Below are 16,102 nucleotides of genomic sequence, written 5' to 3' on the forward strand. Positions count from 1 at the left end.
AGTTTTATTTTTTCTTCGCTATGCTAAGACCCCACTTGACAATGCTGGGGTAGGTGTCATATTTTTAACCACGCTGGTTTTTGTACATCAGCACTAAAAAGTAAAACCCTTTTCAGTGCTCCAGAGCCTGATTGACAAGCTCTGGAGAACTGTGGAAGCACGTAGCCGGTCCGCCCGCCTGGCGAGTGTGGGTCTTACCGCCTGTTTGCCCTTTTAAGGAACAGGCTTCGTAGGAGGAGATTGAGCAGCCATGTCAGCAACGGACCACTTGGGATCATTGCTATGAATGGAGCTGAATAGATAATCATTGATCTTTTTTATACTACAGTGCCTCTCGAAAGTATTCATACACCTTGGACTTTTGCACATTTTGTCATGTTTACAACCCGAAACATGAAGATTTTATTTTGATTTTTTTACTGAACGTTCACACACAAGTAACCGACAACTGTGAAGTGAAAGCTAAATGATACATGATTCCGTTATTTTTCAAAAAAATAGAAAAGTGAAAAGTGGGGTGTGCATAAGTATTCATACAGCATTTTCTGAGTGCATTAAATTGCCTTTATAACATTCCTCATGACTCCAGAATGTTCACACCTTGGCCTAACGGTTAAATAGAGGCCACCTGTGTGTAATCTACTCTCAGTATAATTTCAGCTGTTCTTTTAGGCCCTCAGAGCTGTGGTCGGAGTGTATTGGTCACTAAACAACATCATGAAGGCCAAGGAGCTCACTAGAGAGGTCAGGGACAAAGTTCTGGAGAAGTTTAAAGTAGCGTTAAGTTATACAAAGATTTCCCAAGATTTAAACATCTCCCGGAGCACTGTTCAATCCATCATTTGGAAATGAAAAGAGTATAGCACCACTGCCAACTTACCAAGATGTGGTCGTTCACCTAAACTAACAGACCGAACAAGGAAAGCACTGGTAAGAAATACAACCAAGTGCCCCAAGATGACTCTGGAGGATCTGTGAAGTCCTGCCGCTGAGCTGGGGGAATCTGTACATGGGACAACTATAAGTCGTATCTACACAAATCTGGCCTTCATGGATGAGTGGAAGAAGAAAGCCATTATTGAAAGGCCATAAGAAATCCCGTTTGAAGTTTGCTAGAAGTCATATGGAGGACACAGCTCCATGTGGAAGAAGGAGCTTTGGTCAGATGAGACAAAAATTGAACTTTTTGGCCCAAATGCAAAACGTTATGTATGGAGCAAACCTAACACTGCTCATCGTCCTGAGTGCACCATCCCCAGTGTCAAATATGGGGGGGAGCATCATGCTGTGGGGCTGCTTTTCCTCAGCGGGGACTGGGAAGATTGTAAGAATAGTTGGGAACATAGATGGAGCCAAATATGGGAAAAGTTTGGAGGAAAACCTGCTGGAGTCAGCAAGAGAACTGAGGCTGGGGCGGAGATTCACCTTCCAGCAGGACAATGACCCTAAACACAAAGATAAATCTACAATGGAATGGTTCAATAAAAACATATTAATGTGTTAGAATGGCCCAGTCAAAGTCCTGACCTAAATCCTATTGAAAATCTGTGGAATAATCTGAAAACTGCTGCTCACAAACGCTCTCCTTCTAATGTGACAGAGCTGGAGTTGTTTTGTAAAGAGGAATGGGCTAAAATGTCAGTCTCTACATGTGCAAATCTTGTAGAGTCAGACCCCAAAAGACTTTCTGCTGTTATTGCAGTAAAAGGGGGTTCCACAAAGTATTCATTATTATGCACGCCCCACTTTTCACTTTTCTATTTTTTGAAAAATAACGGAATCATGTATCATTTTGCTTTCAATTCACAGTTGTCTGTTACTTGTGTGTGAATGTTCAGTAAAAAAATCTAAATAAAATCTTTATGTTTAGGGTTGTAAACATGACAAAATGTGCAAAAGTTCAAGGTGTATGAATACTTTCGAGAGGCACTGTATATCTATTGATTGTTCTTAGCTCCTTATGGGCTGATGAGGAACATCCCGAGGTTCCTAAGCTAAAGGGGATGACATAGGACGCATACAGCTCCTTTCCTAACTCCCTCCTAACTGCACTGACACATTTGGATGCTCCTTGTCATGGCTGCTGATGACGCACGTCCGGGTCAACAATAAGGAGAAGGAGGTTCCTAAGCTTATTAACACTTTCATGCAGCCAGAGACTTGAGAGTCATTTACTTACTTTACTAATATTTAGCGAGAACGTATTACTTTTACTCCACAGTGTTTTAAACATAGATACTGCATATACTGCATTATTGTGTACTCCATTTTATTTCTATTGAGGCTCCAAAGCAACAAGTATAAAGTTGGTTCCATGTTGAGTCACATTTATATACTTGTATACTCCTGAACAGTAGATGGCAATGTTCAGATATCAATGCAGCTGTATGGTTTGCCCTTGCTATATTGCCATAAAGGAGGTGAATTTGGCCACAATCTTCGGCTGCATCTAAAAAGTGGAAATATCCCGGTCTCCTCTTTGTTGACCCGGAAGTGTGTCATCGTCAGCCAATAAGAACAACAGAGGAGTACATGCAACAGGTTCAACAAACACTTTCCATATACACTTTACATGGTTCTTTTTGCTCACGGACCACTGTTTGATTATAAATCTTGTGTCCCGTGTCTGTAAAGAATTTGTTTTGGCTTCAGTCTCTCTTCTCCTTCTTTTGCCAAGGACAGACCAACAAAAAAAAAAAAAACTGCAGGAGTGAGAGGAACGTGGAGTGTGGAGAGTCTTGATTACAGCGGCTGATTGGAACCATGTAATCACATTAAGTAATGAGTTTGGCATGAGACAGTCTGATTTGTTGCTATGGAAAAGACAGCATTGGAAAAGATATTTTTCTTTTCCAAATCACCTCAAAATTACACAACCTAAGTTTGCAAAAATGATTAATGTATGAGACTAAGCACTAAGTACTAAAGATTAACAAGAATTGCCAACTTTTCTTTTCTTGTCTAAGTCGAAACTTTTCTCATTATTTTTCTTTGCATTTTGACAGAAATACAGTGGCTGACCTTTGAAAGCAAAAGACATTTTCAGATTGTATAAATAAATGCTGTATTAGTCAAATGTCTGGTTGGTTTTGGCACAACACATAATAAGATGTTTAGATCTATTTTAAGAGTCAAAATGATACTGGTCTAAAAAAAATTATGTCGATAAACATTTGCAACATTCACTGTGTACATATGCCAGATTAAAGCAAAGATTGTCACTCGGCAGGCAACAAGATACAAGCTACAATAACCTCAACTTAACACAAGTGTTCCCAGGCCTGGTTTTCCCATAGCCACTGTTTAAGGTGTGATTTGATTCATCATATTTGATGAGAGACAGCCTTCTAAGATGTATTATCTACTTAGAAGCATGTATTTTTAAAGCTGTTTTGACTGGACTTTCTGCTTCTATTTATTTATCCATCTGAACAGATAAAGATCTGTTTTGATGCACCCTGACCAGAGGAGCACGTCTTCACAAGGTTACATGTTGTTTGAACGTGGCGAAGAGCATGCTAAAACAGACAAAGGGACTACACACAAATCCATTTGTGAAAAAGCAATTTCACTCCTCACTTCCATGGTTTTATCAAAGCTTTGAAGTCTCTCAAGGAGAAAAAATCATAGGCTGAGTTCTGAAGGTTAGCCCAAAAGAAAGATATCCAAGACTTGAGTTCAGAATAAACTCTGACAAATGCTCCATCAAAACATTTGGTTCTATTTCTTTTTTTAACTTACACACTTTACAAATACATTTCAAAGTTTTGGTTCCCTTAGTATGTCAATAACTCAATTGGGTGCTAATTGTTATTTGTTTTGTAGCATTTACCTCTACTGTAAAAACTAAAATAATAGTTTGGGTATTTTGCTGTAAAGATAATGTATTTCCTTTATGAGGCAGAGACATGACACCAGACACAACTGACTGCACGAGTGTATCAGTAAAGCATCACTATCAATGTTTACTTCTCTTTTGCTTTGAGTGACGGACCACTTTTCATATGACCTTGTTTGAGTATGAACTCTCGTCATTAACTCATCTTTCTAGTGAAGCTTGTGTTTAAAAACAGGTCTGTTTATGACCTTGTTCATTCACAGATAAGAGAAGCTAACAGCTGCACACTCTATCAATGCTCTTTGCATGTTTTGGTGAGGCTGACCTGGGGACTGTGTGGGTGGACGTTATGCACTTGGTTCCATTTTCCCCCATCAGAACCTTGAATAATCATGGTTTAATCGAAATGTTTTCATCACAGTTTGTTTGTCGGTGATAACGCTTTTCATGAGAGGACAAACTAGTTCTTCAGTCAATTTTAGTAATGCGTTGATACAAACTGGAGTAAAAGAGTGAAAGAAAGTCAAGAGTTTCAGTTTTAGGCAAGATATGTTACGAACAGTGGTTGAAGTGAACTTTGTGAGGTAGTGGAACTCTACTGTAGTGTAGAGGATTCAGAACACCACATTAGGCCGATGTGTGATACTTGTGTAGGGCATGACCCGGGCCTGGATCGTTGAGCTATGTCTGCAATGACTTAGAAACTGGAAGAAAGAAGGAAAGCATGGCGATTGTTATATCGAGCATTATCAAAGGTTGAACTCATGGCTGCTCCTCTTCCCGATTTCTCACAGAGTGCAAGTTCCAGTGTACCAACGGTAACTGTCTGCGCCTGGGCTCTTTGATCTGCAACCAGCTGAATAACTGTGGGGACAACAGCGACGAGGAGAACTGCCCCGTGGTGACGCAGCACCCTCCACCCGGCATCTTCCACTGTGAGTACCATCAACACCATGCCTTTATCACTAGACCGTTACTGTACAGGACTTCGTGTGCGTGGAGTCTCTGATGATCTTTGCAGTGTGGGTGCTAACAGTATGTTGACATGCTTTGGGCTTGTTTTGATGAAATGCAATCTGAAGACTCACCTGAGGCCAAAGTGGAAAGATTAGGATAATGTTGTGTATCATTATTGGGGTCCGAGAGAGAGAGCGTTTATATGAAATTTATTGAGGGTCAGGGTTAGTTCGTCGGTTCTTTAGCACCATTTTACAACACCACTCAAGTTTGTAGATTAGTTATTTACCCTTGAAGCTGGTTTGAGTCTTGTTGCCCCTCTCCGCGCCCCCCGCTGTGCACCTCTGTTTGGGAACTAGATGAGAGCACTCCCCTGGCCCATCACGATCAATGGGAACAGGCAAACAGTGTGGAGGTCTGGAGCGGAGATGGAGGCAGGATACAGGGAGAGAGAGAGAGGGGTGAAAGACTCCAATGGGCCGCGATGGCCGTGTGCCAGGACACTTTGATGTGCCGTGCTGTTCCCTTTCAACAACTTTTCGGAGGAGAGGGGAAACTTTTTACAGTACGCTTTCATCCGGCATGTGTTTGCGTGGAGGAGCGCGGGGTGTCTCTGGATTGTTCAGGGTCTTCTGGAGTGTTTTTGAGCTTCTAAGCGCCGTGATAGCTGAGTGTAAAATAAAATTGCAGTCTGCTGAAATACCAGGTGTCTATCGGGACGTGAATTGATTATGTCAGATGTGTCATTACATGCGTCTCCAATGTTGATAGCTTGTGATACACCGCTGTCATGTTCTGCATGTTAATAATGATCAAATGATAGACAACAGCTGCAGATAGACAGATGATTTTTACATACTGTGGCATCGTTGATCCTGTGCTTCACACCTTACATAAATCACAGCCAATTTGAACTTTTCTGACAATAATGCTATAATCTCATCAAAAACCTCAAGTGCTCTTTTGTTCCGTATGTTTCGATTCCCATGCACATTCAGTCTGTTTCCCTTGTCTGCACTCAAAATGCCAGCCCACACTCCCATACATGTCACAAAGAGGCCTCCCTGAAGTTTCTCTCTTGAGTTTAAAGCCTGGGCACCTTAGCTAAACTTGTTCTGATTCAGTGCGAGGGAAGAGACCTTATCAGTTTCCTCTCCTCTCTAATCATTCTCCATGATTGATCTTTCCCCTGGCCGTGTCACCACTGTAGGAGTGGGTTGTGCACTCTCTACTGGCTTATTGTGTAGCTACATTTTACATCACTATGACCTGTAGGGGTGTTTTCTAGATACATTATTGTAAGTTATAGTACAATTGTTCAACAAGCCTTTTGAGTAGTAATATAGGGCCATTAACTAAACTCTTTCTGTCTCTCCCTCCAAAAAAAAGACATATAAATAATAACTACTATTATGTGTCCAGCGTAGAATCTGCTGCACTCAACAGAGTTCCCTCTGAGTTTGGGGCCAATTACCTGTCAGCTTATGAGGCATAGTTATTGAGTGTTTTGATTGACAGCTCCCACACCTGCTGCCAGCTCCAACACTCTCGTCTGTAGCTCCTCTCTGACACATCACACTCATTAAAGTGAAGGTGAACCGCTGGGCCAGCACTGTGCTTTGGGTTTTTTCCCCAAACCAGACTGCCGACAATATGTTCCACTAATGTTTTATGACATTTACTGCTGCTACTTTTGCTGCTGGCCATTGGTCTTTGATTTAGATCCTGTCAGTTTTTTCCCCCTCTACTTAGTATTAAGTGTTGAACTGATACGGATCTTATTTTGCACAGTGATGGGAATGTGACAACATAGGGTAGAATCTCTTTGGGGTTTTTTACATACTTTTTTGTAGAACTATGGATTTGTGTTTGGAAAGAGGGCAAAATTAAAAGCAACGAACACTGGGTACAGAGTGCAATGGCAGATGGTAACACACTGGATGTGTTAAAAAATGCATTTATAATGTGATCTTTAATGAAGGTTCTTGAGTCGTCTTCTGTACTCTGTAGTTGACGTGTCGAATGTTTCGCGTCTCATCTGACGAAGCCTTTTGGAAGAGAGGAAACGTTCAACACTTCATCTACAGAGTACAGAAGACAACTCAAGAACCTTCATTGAAGATAGACAACTCCTGTACGACTGAGAGCCTACACAGACATTTATAATATGACCAAAGAAGTGTTAAATATTGTTAAAATATTGTGGATTGGTTTGGTCTAAGTTTATGTTCATGTTAAAGGGGCTAGATGCAAGTTGGTCATTTTATACTCACTACTGCCACCTCAGGTCATACGTGTAACTGCACCTTCTATATTATGCTTGTGCATGACGGCACTTTAGACCCGAATCAACACCTTTTTGAGTGACAGTACAGGATTTTAGAGGCAGTTGTGGTGAACAGGTCTGGGCTCATTCTACACATTAGGACATTGCTGGAACATGTAGGGGGAGGAAAATACTTAATTTGATCATTTTTAAACTCCGTATAGTCTCTTTAAACACTATCATTTATGTACTTTTTTTGTTTTGTTTATTTAATCAAAGCCAAACTGGTCTGTCTTTGCCGTGCTGGTTTGCCATAGCCAAAGTGGCCACTGTCTCCGGGACCTCTGATACACAACCCTTTTGGTCGTTTAATCCTATAAACCCAGTCTGTGTCTTTCTATAACAGAAGCTTCAGTTCAACTGTATAGATTTATTTAGACATAAGTTGTGATTTATCTTTAACAATGGTCCCAGTACAAAAGCTGAAACCTTGCCCTGCAACTTTTTTCACAATTGATCAATCAGAACAGATTATGCACAATTTGCCTATAGACGAAACAACAGGGACAAAAAAAGAAAATCATTTATTCCATATGTATTAGTTATATCATGAAAGACAAGTTAACCCACCTTAACTATGGGTCAAGATTTGTGTATTTTGAGTATGAATCTAAGATTATAGTACAACACATAGCTTCCTTTGAATGTTGCCGCTCAGATAAATTCAGAGCAGGGATTATTCCGTAGGGTTATTACGTCCTTGCTAACTTCAAACATAATTGTGTGTCTGGTCCTTTCATCCCACCGCTCTCTTTGCTCCCCTCTAAAATCAAACTCACCTCCAGACCTTCATATTGTTTTGTAAATTAGCCTGTTTTTCATCCACGCTTTTTCCCCTCTGCAATGCACCAACCAGACCAATTTTTTTCTCTCTCTCTCTCTCTTTCTTTTCTGCCATTTTCCTTTTTTTTTTTAAGTTAGTGGATGGTGGGAGGAGTGGCGCGGTGGGCTACTCATTTCCAATCCTGAGCCGGTACTTAAAATATTTAGCTGTCTCGAGCGAATGTTAATGTAAGTGTCTGCGGCCCGTGTAAAGGGGAAGGAGCACAATGAATTTTCTGAACTGGTGCATTTTTTTTAATTTTTTTTTGGAGACACGCAGACAGGGGTGGAGGAGATGAAAAGGGATTGCCAAATAAGAGACTGGCAGGGCTAAGAGAAGATGGACAGAGAGGAGAGAGAGAGAGAGAGAGAAGAGGAGGGAAAAGGGAGAGCAAGAAAATGTTGTGTGGTAATGGAGTTTGCCATCTTGTTGTAGCCGCTGGCTGTTGCTGTGGCAGTGGCAGACAGATGGATCATGAATACTGTCTAGACAAAGTGCAGCCCGACGCACTGCACCTCCTTTGCCTGCGTTTTTCCTCATAATTGGGATAAACACAGCGTGCCAATTGTAGCTGCAGTGTAGCAGACTCAGCCTAAGACCGCTTTAAATGTCTCCGTTTTGTGCTGGATTATTCCTTAGACACAGACACAGAGGGAAGAGAGAGGACATGGCATTTTAAACCAAGTGCACTCAGCCACAAACTGCAGCCCCACTGAATCGGATGATCTTTAGTCAGTTTAATACTACAACTGGTAGTTTTGTCATTATTGTGTCGAGCTGCAAAGAAACGGTGCGCCAACGTTTCTCTCCCAAAAAAAAAAAGAAAGACGCCAAGCTTGTATAATAATGGGATGGGATAATGGGATAATGGATCATTAAAAAGTAGTATTACCATCTGCCTGTGTGATTTTGCACGTTTTGTCATGTCAATGTACTCAGATCTCTATTTCCGCTGTGACTGGCCTTGTACCACTGTTTGTCTTTTAGTTTGTTTCATATTTATTTATCTTTTTTTCATTGTCGACAACTTTTATTTTTCCTTGAAGTTATTAGTTTGATGTGCTCTGGACTTCACACCTCTTCATCACACGCCCCATTATTGATTGCTTTGTTGCAATACCCAGTGGTGCTGCCTGGCCCAGGTGTTAAATGCTCTATAGAGGCAGGAGATACAAGTGATTTTGTGGGACTTGATAAGTGTTTGCAGCGCATTTTCAGATTTACCAAAGCAGAAAAACACTCAGAAGCAATTAATATAATTAACGATGGCACCATTCAGTTTAAGTGTCCCACTAAGGCTTTCCACCGAGCCCTGTCTGAATCATTATCTGAGCCTAGCAACCCAGGTATTAAATGGGAACACATCATTATTGAGGTTATTTATGGGCTGTGCATCTGCCTCATAAACTGTCAACATGGCTGCCGCACTAAAACTGTAATTGTTCCACAAAACACTTTTACTTTCTGCTGCATTTGTGTTCATGGAAGTCACTCAATTTAGCACTTCCCAACCTTTTTTGTCTCGTGTAGCCCCAGCCTCAAGGCTGCAGTCGATGACTTTGAAAAAGGATGAACTAAAAATCTTTGTAAGTGAAAAAGACATATTAGAGCAGAATATAATTGAAATACCTTCCCTTTCAAAGATCCCATAGTCCTGATTGGGAAACAGATCATACCACTCTATAATACCAGAACAGAGTAGGCAACATTCTATTTCTGAATGAATTTATGCCTTCTTTTTGGCCTCTCTGCACTAAATGTAATACTTTTCTGCTTTTGCCATACGACAACATGATGTGCTGTATCTCCTTTATCTATAAGTTCACAGTGACTCAGTTTAGTTGTCAAATTTTTTTTCACTTTCTCCTGTATCAGACTAGACTGTTTTAATGGCCTGCAATGTTCTTCCAAAATCAGGCTTACAATGAACTGTATGATTTTTAAAATATATGTATTTATAGGTTGTTGTTCCTCTGGTTTCAGGTACGGCCTCACTGCTGCCCTCTTGTTAGTTTCGGCAAAAGCACGGGAAGGGACAGAGCAGACTCAGGCTTGAATCGATGGTCAACTCTAGCTTAGTCATTGATCCCGGTCCGGAGTGAACTGCACTTCAATAGCAGCTAGCGAGCCTTGAGGCGCGCAGATTGATTGGGTTTGTGAGATTCATAGAGTGAGAAGGCTTATTATTGACTGCCCCTCTATGGCTGACTGTCCGGCTCCGCCTGCCTGTTGCTGACCTCTTGTAGCCTTCACACATTTTCTTGAAGCTGATTTTCTTTTTCTTTTCTTTTTTTTTTTTTGCTCGTTCTTGAGACATGCCCACAACGAAATAGTGTTCAGGTGTTAGTCCTGAGCCGCGCCGCCACTGTGGGTCAACCTGACCAGCATGTATTTGGAGGTAGGGGAAACCGTAGCACCTAGAGGAAACCTGGCTGGCTGCCTCCAGTGCTCCTCTGATCCTCTTAAAAGGTGCAGCGCCTCCTGGGTTTGTCCCTGTTTCAGAGCATGGTGTCCTGCACTGGTCAGATCCACCTCCTCCTCCTTCCTCTTCCTCCAGTCTTTACCATCTTCTGGCAAGAGTTTAGCAGTTAATCTGTTTTATTCCCCAGTGAATGTCTATTAGACAGAACAATAGAAGGCATGTGTAGCTTAAAGGAACGGGAGACCGTTTTTCCATACTGAGATATGCTCTTACCTGAGCTTAGACGAGTTGATGCGTACCTGTCTGGTCTTTGTGCGTGCCCTTAGTCACGCAAAAGACGAAAGATGTTGTTTGCATTTGGCCTCTCCCAATGTATTCCTATAGCTCCAAACGGGGTGAAGTTAGAAGCGACCAAGCTCTTCCACGGGCACACACACAGACCAGACAGGTACGTATCAACTCGTCTAAGCTCAGGTAAGAACATATCTCAGTATGGAAGAACGGTGAACTATTCCTTTAACTGTTAATCTCGCCCGGATACCTCCCGTTTTTCCCTTCCTTGTTTCCTGTAGCTCCTCTTGTGAGGCCTCCACTGTGCGGCAGGTGTGGGGGGCTCTTGGTGCCTCTTCGGTGTCTCAGAAGAAGAAATGTGTAGGTCTGAAAAAAAAATCCACAGAAACCCGCAAAAACACGTACAAATTCAGTAAAACAATATGGAACACAGGAACCACAAATGCAGTTCGCAGAAAAAGCCAAAAAATGCTGCTGTACCAAGCAAGAGGGAGGTTGCTGCTTGTTTACACAGATTTTTTATTATGATGTTGTTCACTTTTTGTACAAACCTTTTGTATCAAAAGAGTGCAAATAAATCCAAATAAACCAGTTAAACTTTGTGCTCCAAACTGAAATACATTTGGTTGAAAGATATGGGAAACAAATTCACATACCATTGCATTAAATGAAGAAAACGGTTGGCTGAGTTGTGAATTCCCTTTAAATTAGCTCCATGCAGATACAGTAAATGCATTTCAGTTGCAAAGAGAATTTGTAAAAAAAAAAAAAAAAAAAAAAAAGCGTTATAGCCCACATTTCTCCGCTTAGTCATTTATTCTGTTAGATATGGTGGGCCTTGGAGGCTTCAAATATCTTTCAAACTCTCTGGATAATAGACTGGATTCTATAGTTTGAGAGATTGAGTTCTTTCTCAGTGGAGCGTGGCGGCTTCGAGACAGTGTCAAGGTTTCGCTTTCTGTCGGCAAAAGGTTGTCGAAGCAAATTAAAGAGGTGGAGACAGACTAGACTTTCTACAGGCAAAACTCTTTTTCTCGTGGGGGGGTTTGCAACAAGAATCAGACACGATCAACGCTGCAGAACTTGGACTACACTTTTTCCCATTTCACAGCGGCCCTGGCTTGAGAGGTGCTCAAATTGTGACAAGATTGCATGAAGCTGCCTGATGTTTGATCTCTGTATTGAGATTTTTAATAGCGTATTAAATAGTATTTATTTGCTAGGGTGTGAGCTTAAGACATTTGAGACCTACAAATGTCTGAAACACTGATGAGGCACAAAGAGCCCCTCACACCTGCAGCACAGTGGAGGCGTCACAAGGGGCGCTACAGGAAACAAAAAAGGGACAAACGAGGAAGTATCCAGGCAAGACTCACAGCTAAGCCACACATGCCTTCTATTGTTCTGGCTAATGTATGTTCACTGGAGAATAAAACAGATTATCTGCTAAGCTCTTCCCAGAAGATGATGAAAGACTGTTGTCGCGTGGAAGGAGCTGCTCAGGAGGAAGAAGAAGGAGGAGGAGCTGACCAGTGCTGGACACCATGCTCTGAAACAGGGACAAACCCATGAGGTGCCGCACCGCTTCAGAGGATCAGAGGAGACTGGAGGTAGCCAGCCAGGTTTTCTTCGGATGCTACGGTTTCCCCAGCCTCCAAAAACATGTCAGGCTGGCCCACGGTGGGAGTGTGGCTCAGTTGCAGTGGCTCAGGACTAACACCGGAAAACACAATTTTGTTGTTTACTTACGCAATGTCACATTTCTGTCGGTTGAATGGGTGTAAGTGTGATCTGAGTTGTACTGCACTTTCTGTTGCAAACCATAGCTGCAGTGTATAAATAGTTATTTTATCAAGCGTGTTTTTTTGTGTCTCTTCATCCATTCCCTTTCTCTTTTTTTGTTTTAAACCTCCTTTGTCAAGAGATAAAATGAACTGATATGAACGGATAAACAAATATATTTTAAGTTGAATATCACTAGTAAATCTTTGGTTAATAATGAACATATTTGTCCAGCTTTTTTTTTTTTTTAACATTAGTTAATATTTAGGAAAGTGTCTACAAACAAACATTTGCAAACACAAATTAATCCTGAACTAAAAATGGGCTGATATTGAACCAATGCTTCACATTATGCTTGTTCATAAACGACACAGACCTTAGATAAGGAGTAAATGTGAACTTTCTATTTCAATTCAGATCAGCTTCACCTATTTGCTCTTTTTAAAAAACTAAATGAAATATCCCTCCCATTGGTGTCCCCACTTTAATGTTTTCAACGGATCTATATTACCCGACTGCTCTTGCTTTGAGTAAAAAAAAAAACCTTTCTCTCGTGTCCTCACTTCTTCAGACCCCGGGCCTTTTCTTTAACTGGCTCTATATCCTCTCTGCTTAGCCTAATCTCACGCTTGAACTCGCCCGCGGTCAACTGTCTTGCTCTGCCTCCTATTTCCTACTTTCTTGCTTGCGCCCTTTTGGCCGCCGTTTTATCTCGGATCCACATTTGACCCGGGCGCTGGCGTCGGTTGACTTGCCATGTAATTACTGTGTCAATGCGGCGGGCTCTTCACGTGCGAAAGCTGTTGTCATTGCCAGGACTTGATCTCCTTTGTGACTTGGAGGTCAATTAGGCAGCAAATGAGTATAGCTACAGGGAAGTGCTAATTGAATGGTACCTTTGGGTTTGAAGCGTTGATGGCAGAGGCAATAGATGATAAGTGGATGTGCGCTGTGGTCTGGGGTGGTCACCTCTTAGACCGCAAGCGATATTAACCACTATATGAAAGGCTATAGCAGGCTGTATGAGCAAGGCCATTACCATTAAACTGTCTCCCGGAGCAGGGCTGCGCCTGGCATTTGGCAGTTCACCTTTACTAACAGCCCAGAGCCATATAATGTAATTCAGAGTGTAGAAATGTATTGCTGTCACGGAGTACGCCCAATGCATTTATTCCACATGCCACTGCAATGTTTACATCCTGCTTGAGAAATGTCATTGTTACGTAAGCTGTCTGCTGACCTACATGAGCGAGACAACACATAAACATGTTGAATGTATGACAGAAGAAGTGTCACTGTGGGCAACGAGGATTTTTATGATGTTTTTATTATTATATATTTATGTATGTTTAACACCTCTCAACTCTCACCTGAACCAAGCATGTTTTCTCCTGTTTAGCCACACCCACATCTAAAAGCTTCTTTAAAAAAAAAGAGACGAAAAACGAGGATGAAAACCCAACAAAAAAGTGTGTAGGTCTTAGCTTTCAAATGAGGCGTTACACTGGCCTGTTGGGCGTGACCTTATGGGGTGAAGCTGAACTAGAGAAAATGCACTCAGTTACGGCGGGGGTTAAGAGGTTAAAGGTTTACTTTCATGTTCATGTTTGTATGTTCGTGTTTCATAAGCGTGACCTAAATGTCTGTGTATGAAGCAAACATTGCACAAATGAACTACAAACCCAGGCACTCCGATAAATATGAGTGTCATGAGATGTTTTAGTGATACCCATCTTCACTATGGCTTTATGATGAAAACCTGAAGACCATGCAATGTATAATTTGTCCTCTCACAGCAATATTGCCACACCAAAAACTTCAAACCAGCGTGTGCACACATACAAGGTTTTACACACATTTACATTTTAGGATTATCCCCTATACTTTGCATGTGGTGAAATTGACAACAACGTTAGCTTTGACTTCTGTGAACCACAAAGGGTGTATGCTCCCTACGCTGTCTTTGAACCATTCATTTACCTTGGACTACTTCAGTTAGAAGATGTGGGAACCTATTCCAGTAAGCAGGGACATCTGAGGTAGTTTAAATGGCTGAATATTGCATTAGTGTGGTATTGTTCTCAGCAACGACAAGTCTTCTGAGAATCGAGGGCCTTTGAATATGACTAAAAGAGACTGAAGAGGAGCAACCTTGAAACAAACGGTCTTTGTCGAAATGTTGTTCTGTTTCACATTTAATATTTGCATTTAACATTCGTGAATAGAAAAATATATTTGAAAGAGATAAATATAACTGTATTTTGTGTTACATTCTTAAGCCGTTGTACAATCCTAGACAATTTCTTCAACAAAGTCTTATCAAAGAGGTGCAATGAAATAGGCCTGTGATCTGATACAGAGCAGCGACGGAGCAGGAACCCCATCATCATTAACCATTCCTCCATGAGATATGGATGAAAACATACACTTTTGCAGGAATCTTGCAGTGCTCCATTCGCCCCTCCAGGCCCGTTCTCTCTGAATGTGAATCGGTCGGGTCTGTAAACAGCGAGCAGCAGATAGAGATGCCAGGGATTTTCAGCTCATTTAGATTCAGATTAGTGAAGCCGTCCAGTTGTTGTCCTCGGGCTTTTCCTACAGAGCTTTCCATGCGGCGAGCGGATTTACTGAGAGCAGACACAACACAGAAACATGAGTAAATCAGAGGATAAACAAGTTCATCAAGACCCCTCTCCACTTTATCCTCTGCTGCTCCTCGAATGCCTCCATCTGTGTTTATATATATTTCTTAGCGTTTTAATGTCTACCTAAAAGTGACTTCTCAAAGAACGCAGACCTCAGCCAAGGCAAAACCTCTGACTGGCGACTTTTTGGGCTTGCGGATTTTGATACATTTAATTCGACAGAGCCTTTCTGTGTGAAGTTTGCATGTTCTCCCTGTGCTTGCGTAGGTTTCTCCGGGTGCCTTACCCCCTGAAAACATGTACAATAGGCCAGGGTGAATGAGAGCGTGTTCGTGTGCGGGTCAACGGATGCAAATTACAATCCGGTGTGGCGTGTTTTCCTGCGTGAATTTCATGTGTGTTCATTAACATACACTGTCCCATCCAAATAAATCAATAAATACTTCCTCCTCCCCAGTTCTGTGCAGAGAAAACGTGTTATCTTAAATTAAGTTTGAATTGTTTACTGTCCGTGTGACATTCTTTGATCATTTCAGCGCTAAAACAATCAGAACAATTTCAACTAAAGCAGCACTCATGCCCCTAGAGGCCATAAGCGCCACTGCAGGTGTCGTAGCATGTTACGTTTTTTTACTCATTAATTGTCCACGAGAGTAAATACTACGCTGACAGAAAAGGGAGAGAGGGATATTGTACATCCTATTACACAATGGAGATCTTTTTTTTTTTTTCGCTCAAACTTGGCTGTAAATACTGTTAGCTTTGACCGTTAGCCTGTTAGCTTCTTCTTCGTGATTCCATTAGTGTGTATTGCGCTTCCGATCTGGAGGCAAGGAAGTTGCAAGTATGGTTTTCTGGCCAGAGACACCAGGGGGAGATGAAAGACCTGCCATTAAGATAAGATAAGATAAGATGATACTTTATTGATCTCACAGATGGAGAAATTGCATTCGATGAGAGAGCATCCGGCAGCAGCACCCATTCAGTGTGCACCACTCTTTTTCCACTCTTTTTTTTT

The 16,102-nt window shown here is 41.6% G+C and overlaps 1 protein-coding gene across 2 annotated transcripts in view; it reads left to right on the forward strand.

Annotated features, from left to right (window-relative positions):
* Positions 1-16,102, forward strand: part of LOC306966614 (low-density lipoprotein receptor class A domain-containing protein 4-like) — a 262,075-nt gene that overhangs the window by 118,745 nt on the left and 127,228 nt on the right. For both annotated transcript variants that reach the window (XM_079561417.1, XM_079561418.1), the window contains exon 3: positions 4,633-4,773. In XM_079561417.1, coding sequence (XP_079417543.1) covers positions 4,633-4,773 — 141 coding nt within the window. The remainder of the gene's footprint in view (positions 1-4,632; positions 4,774-16,102) is intronic.

The sequence above is a fragment of the Gobius niger genome (assembly GCF_951799975.1).
Source record: "Gobius niger genome assembly, chromosome: 8".
NCBI lineage: Eukaryota > Metazoa > Chordata > Actinopteri > Gobiiformes > Gobiidae > Gobius > Gobius niger.